The sequence below is a fragment of the Octopus bimaculoides genome, chromosome 23, assembly GCF_001194135.2.
Source record: "Octopus bimaculoides isolate UCB-OBI-ISO-001 chromosome 23, ASM119413v2, whole genome shotgun sequence".
NCBI lineage: Eukaryota > Metazoa > Mollusca > Cephalopoda > Octopoda > Octopodidae > Octopus > Octopus bimaculoides.
This window is the reverse complement of record NC_069003.1, coordinates 19,408,129-19,413,458: the sequence shown is the minus strand read 5'-3', so window position 1 is coordinate 19,413,458 and position 5,330 is coordinate 19,408,129. Positions and strand designations below refer to the sequence as shown.

The 5,330-nt window shown below is 33.0% G+C and overlaps 1 protein-coding gene across 1 annotated transcript in view; it reads left to right on the top strand.

Annotated features, from left to right (window-relative positions):
• Nucleotides 1–5,330, top strand: part of LOC106879044 (multiple PDZ domain protein) — a 293,438-nt gene that overhangs the window by 36,028 nt on the left and 252,080 nt on the right. Inside the window, exons 5-6 of the mRNA XM_014928462.2 lie at nt 93–200; nt 4,948–4,968. Coding sequence (XP_014783948.1) covers nt 93–200; nt 4,948–4,968 — 129 coding nt within the window. The remainder of the gene's footprint in view (nt 1–92; nt 201–4,947; nt 4,969–5,330) is intronic.

The following is a 5,330-nucleotide window of genomic DNA, read 5'->3' as shown; positions in this document are numbered from 1 at the left end:
TATTATTATTATTATTATTATTATTATTATTATTATTATTATTATTATTATTATTATTATTATTATTATTATTATTATTTCTTCTTCTTCAGTATAAACTACATCAATGCTTCTGATGCAAGTAACTACAAAATGACTGCTGAAAGTCGGTCAAAACAGGAACCCAGCCCCACACATCATTCTGCAATGCCTTCACCTAAGTATGTATAGATTTTTGAAAACCACTTTGTCATATTCTAACTGTTATTTTATATTTTTACTAACCATGTGTGTGTGTGTGTGTCTACATTGACATCTTTCTCTTTTCCCCATAAATATATGTGTACATGTCTGTGTGTGCATATATGTCTGTTTGTAGACATAAATCTGTGTGTATATGTGTGTGTGTATTAGTATGTGATTGTGTGAGTGTGTGTGGTTTGTGTATATAATTATATATATATATATATATATATATATATAATGTATTTGTGTGTGAATGTATTTCCTCTTTTTGCATAAATTTGTTCTACAGATAAAATATGATTTCAATTCAGTGATGTGATAAATAAAACACATACATAGTATTGGGTTATAAGTAATCTCCTCTCTCTTTCATGTGTGTGTGTATGTATCATTATCATCAAGACTTAACATTTACTCTTCATGCTGGTTTGAGTTGGAAGGTTTGTCCGGATCTCACAAGCTGGAAAGCTGCATTGAGTCTAGTATCAACATTGACATCATTTTTATGACTGAATGCCCTTCCTAATGCCCACCACATTACAGTGTATGCTAGGTGCTTTTTTGTGCCACCAGCATTAGTGAAAATGCTGTGTAACTTGCCAGACAGAAAAAGAACAGGAGCAAAAGGAAAGGATAAAGCTCCCTCTACTAAGCAGGAGTGCTTGAGAGGGGAAGGTGGAGATGCATGGCTGTATGTCAGGTGTTGAAATGCTAAAGTATGATACAGGAACAAGCGCGTGTGTTTAGCTACAGAGGAGGTACATGACTGAAGCATATGAAAGGAAAGTAGTGATGGTGTGTGTGCATGTTTGACATGGGTTCACTTCCTGGATTGGGCAGTGTATTTAGTCCTTGAGCAAGATACTTCATTTCCCATCATCTCCAGTCTATTCAACTGAAAATGAGTACCAGACAAGTACTTATGCAGCCCTTTCTCCCGTCATTAGTCACATGATAGGTGTGTCACTGGCTCAAAGGATGGAAGAGCTGAGAGACTGTCTCTGCCTGCTTTTGACTACATAAGCACCTAAATCAATGATTGGAAGCATGATACATGTTATCAAACAATGCTCATTTGTGGGTGGTGGCTCTTCATATATCTATCTATATATATATATATATATATATATATATATATAAAGTGCATTCCCAAGGAGGTGAAATGCTATAGTAAGAATAATTGGGTATAGTGAGATGGGTGAGGATGAGTGGAGATCATTGTAGTACAAACATGAGCATGAGAGAGAGAGAGAGGAAAGAAGGGAAACAGAGAGATGCAACAGACATAGTAAGTCTGTGGAATCAGTGATTAACGCTTGCTGGTGACTAAAAACACATTTACCAAAAAGTTTTGGAATGTCATTGGTCAGACCAAACTGTTTTAATGTAACAATAATAATGTATGATTCTGTGCAGGAATCATGTAATTTGTAAAAGTGAAATAGATGAAACATTAATTCTTTTGATACCAACTTGTTTCTTGTTCTACCATAATACAAAACCCTTCAATTTAAAGCATTTATATTTTAATTACAGCTTTACATTGAGTAGCCTTTTCGTGTGGGACCTATATATATATATATATATTTAAAAAATAAATAGTAACTGTTATTATTAATCTGTCTAATGTGGCGAACTGGCAGAATTGTTAGCACTTTGGGCAAAATGCTCAGCAGCATTTTGTCTGTCTTTATCTTCTAAGTCCAAATTATACCCAGGTTGACTTTGCCTTTTATCTTTTCAGGGTCAATAAAATAAGTACCAGTTAAGCACTTGGGTCAATGTAATTGACTTAGCCCCTCCCTTGAACTTTCAGGCCTTGTGTGAAAATTTAAAACTATTATTACTAATCCATCTAAGGGGGTAAGCTAGCAGAAACATTAGCATGTCAGAGTAAAAATATTTCTGACTGTTTGCCTTTCATCCATTTGGGTATGAGAAAATGAAGTCCCCCGACAAGTACTGGGGTTAGTAATCAACTCTCCTCACTCTCAAAATTGTTGACCTTGTGCCAAACTTCAAAGGAATTATCATTATTCCAAATAAATTCCTTATTATTTTCAAAATTGATTAAAAATCAAGGTATCTCATTAATAATATGAAAAAAGTAAATGGAGTGGAGTATAGTGATAAAAAAATTTAATTAGATTTTCATTTGTAAAAGCTTGATTTGTGTATTTTATTTTTACATATTACATATTAAAGCAATGGTCATTTTAGATGGTGGTGGTGGTGGTCACTGTTTGGTTAATACACTTAACACTTGATATGAAAAAACATAGCTATAACAAGGCTATAAAAAATATAATCTATTTCCATTTATTTCAGTATTCTTATTGTTGTCATTATTACTCTTCTTTGTTCATTAATGTTTTTGTTGTTTAATTGTAACATTATTATTAATTATTTTGTATCGTGTTCTGGTTAAAATTCTATTCAGACTCACACACACTCACTCTCTCTCTCTCTCTCTCTCTCTCTCTCTCTCTCTCTCTCTCTCTCTCTCTCTCCATTCATCCTTTTTTCCTCACAGTCTCTCGTGTTTTTATGTATGTATGTGTGTATAGCATATTTGATGACATAAAAGACACATAGGCATATTAGATGCATCCCAACTTCAGCAGCGCATATTCAGGACAAACTGTTTTCAGTGCATTAAAGTATGTTATACAGGCCTAACTTCACATAATAGACTTGGGTGGATTTCTTGAAACTTTTTTTTTTTTTTAAATGTGTTTCTTATATGGCATCAAATCTTGTGTGTGTATATGTATATATATATATATATATATATACATGTGCACATGCATGTCTCTCATGTAATTACTAGTAGTTGTATTAAAATTAAAAAGTCTGTCTTTAGTTGTTCAGTTTTTACATATCTTCTTTTATTTGGTTACTTTAAAGTTGTGTGTGTGTGTGTGTGTGTTTCCTGCCATCTCTTATGTCTCTATACACTCCTAATGTAATTGCAGCAACAGAGTGAAGGTACATGGCTTAGTGGTTAGGGTATTCGACTCATGATCATAAGGTCACGAGTTTGATCCCTGGCAGTGTGATCCTTGAGCAACATTGCTCCAGTCTACTCAGGTTTCAAAAACGGGTAGTTCCTTTATTTCTAAGGGCCAGCCTTGTCATAGTTTGTGCCATGCTGAATCTTTCTGAGGACTACATTAAGGATATGCATGTATGTGGAATGCTCAGCTACTTGCATGTTAATTTTATGAGTAGACTCTTCTGTTAATCAGATCAACTGGGACACTCATTGTTGTATCTGACAGAGTGCCAGTTATAGCAACGGAGTATTTCCCTAACTCAGTGGGGTTTTTTTCTGACATCACTAAGATATTTATTCATTGAGGGTTAACTAGATAATGATAGGATAGGTAGCAATTAATTTAATATTTTTATTTTTTCCCTTCAGTTATAGCAAATCCTCATTATTAGAAAACTTCATTCAGGGATTTCTTTGAAAGAGAAAGAAAAACTGATTTTTGGTCTCCTTTTGTTAATGCCATTTTCAAAAGGGCACAGCAAAACTACTCTAATGACCCCTGCACCAATAATATCAACTAAAATAGAGCGCTTGTAAAACACGGGAGATAACTCCTGCTCATTCTAAGTGCTTATTCTTGTCTTGTGTAAATGGAGAAAATATATTTGTAATGGTTGGCAACTGGGTAGTATTGTTGACATTCACACACACATACAAACATGCTAATAGGATATTGATTTTGGAAAAAGAGGTATGAATGTTTCAAGTGAAAATGTGAAAATATTAATGAAGAGATAATATTTCCTTAGAGTAGTGTTTATGTATGTATGTATGCATGTATGTATATATGCATGACCGGTATTCTTTCATAGATCATATAGATAGATAGTTATTATATATATATATATATATATATATATATATATATATATTGGAGTCCCAATTTGTAAGAGGAATGAGTGTGTGTGTGTGTGTGTGTGTGATGGACTTCTATGTAGATATGTAGAGAACTTAAAGCAATGCACCAAAGTAATTTATGTGTTCAGTGAATTGTTGATTGTAACAAGTGTCTACTCATTTCACTCTACATATTTAGATACTTTCATTAATTTGCATTTGACCAGAAACTGAATTTGATCCTGTCAGTGACAGGATTGTTAAAGCAGCAGAGAAAATATTTTATGGTCCATTCTATTCTGAGTTCAAATCCTGCTAGAGTTGGCTCTTTAAACTCTTTCATCTTTCATCCTTCTGGAAGCCAATAACATAAATATCAGTAGAGAACAAGGGATTGACTAAATCAAGTTTTAGCCTCTCACAATATTTGCATAACATTCAATCTACTTTTGCGGCCAACTATTCCTGGGAGAGTTGTGTGTGTAGGATCCTGTGGCATCTGCTTCATATAGCCCTGTCAGAAGCAAGCATCATTACACTTTCCTTCTGGATTACCAAGTATGACCAACTGAGAGTATGGATATTATCCAACCATTTCATAGCTTGTGTGCCTGAATTAAGAATCAATAATTATTAGAAATCAGCAGAAATCAATAATCTTTGAAAAGTGAGTGAGACACTAGTATTTTAGAATTGTAGAATTAATAAACAAAGACCCCCTCAAAGAGTGAACACACTTCCATGTCTTGGGTGTCTCTGTTTTTTGTGTTTTTGTTTTGTTCTCTTTCATGGTGTGCTCAATGCCTCTGTTTTCTTAACGCTTGCTGTAGGATCTTTCCAAAACATTTCCGGTAAGTTTACATTTCACCTGGAAACGTGGGTTTCCATTGCCAATGTTTTTGCACATATTTTGATATTTCTTCCAATAAATTTGTATATATATATATATATGTGTGTGTGTGTATATATATATATATCTCTATATATTTGTACAGCTTATAAACTGGTTTCTCCACCACTCAATGTCTCCACTATATATATTTGCTCCTTGACTATTACTTTATATTGTGTATATATATGTGTATATATATATACATATATATATATATGTATGTATACATATATGTGTGTGTGTGTTACATATATTATGTATGTCTATATATGTATATATTATATTATATGAATATCATATATATATATATATATATATATA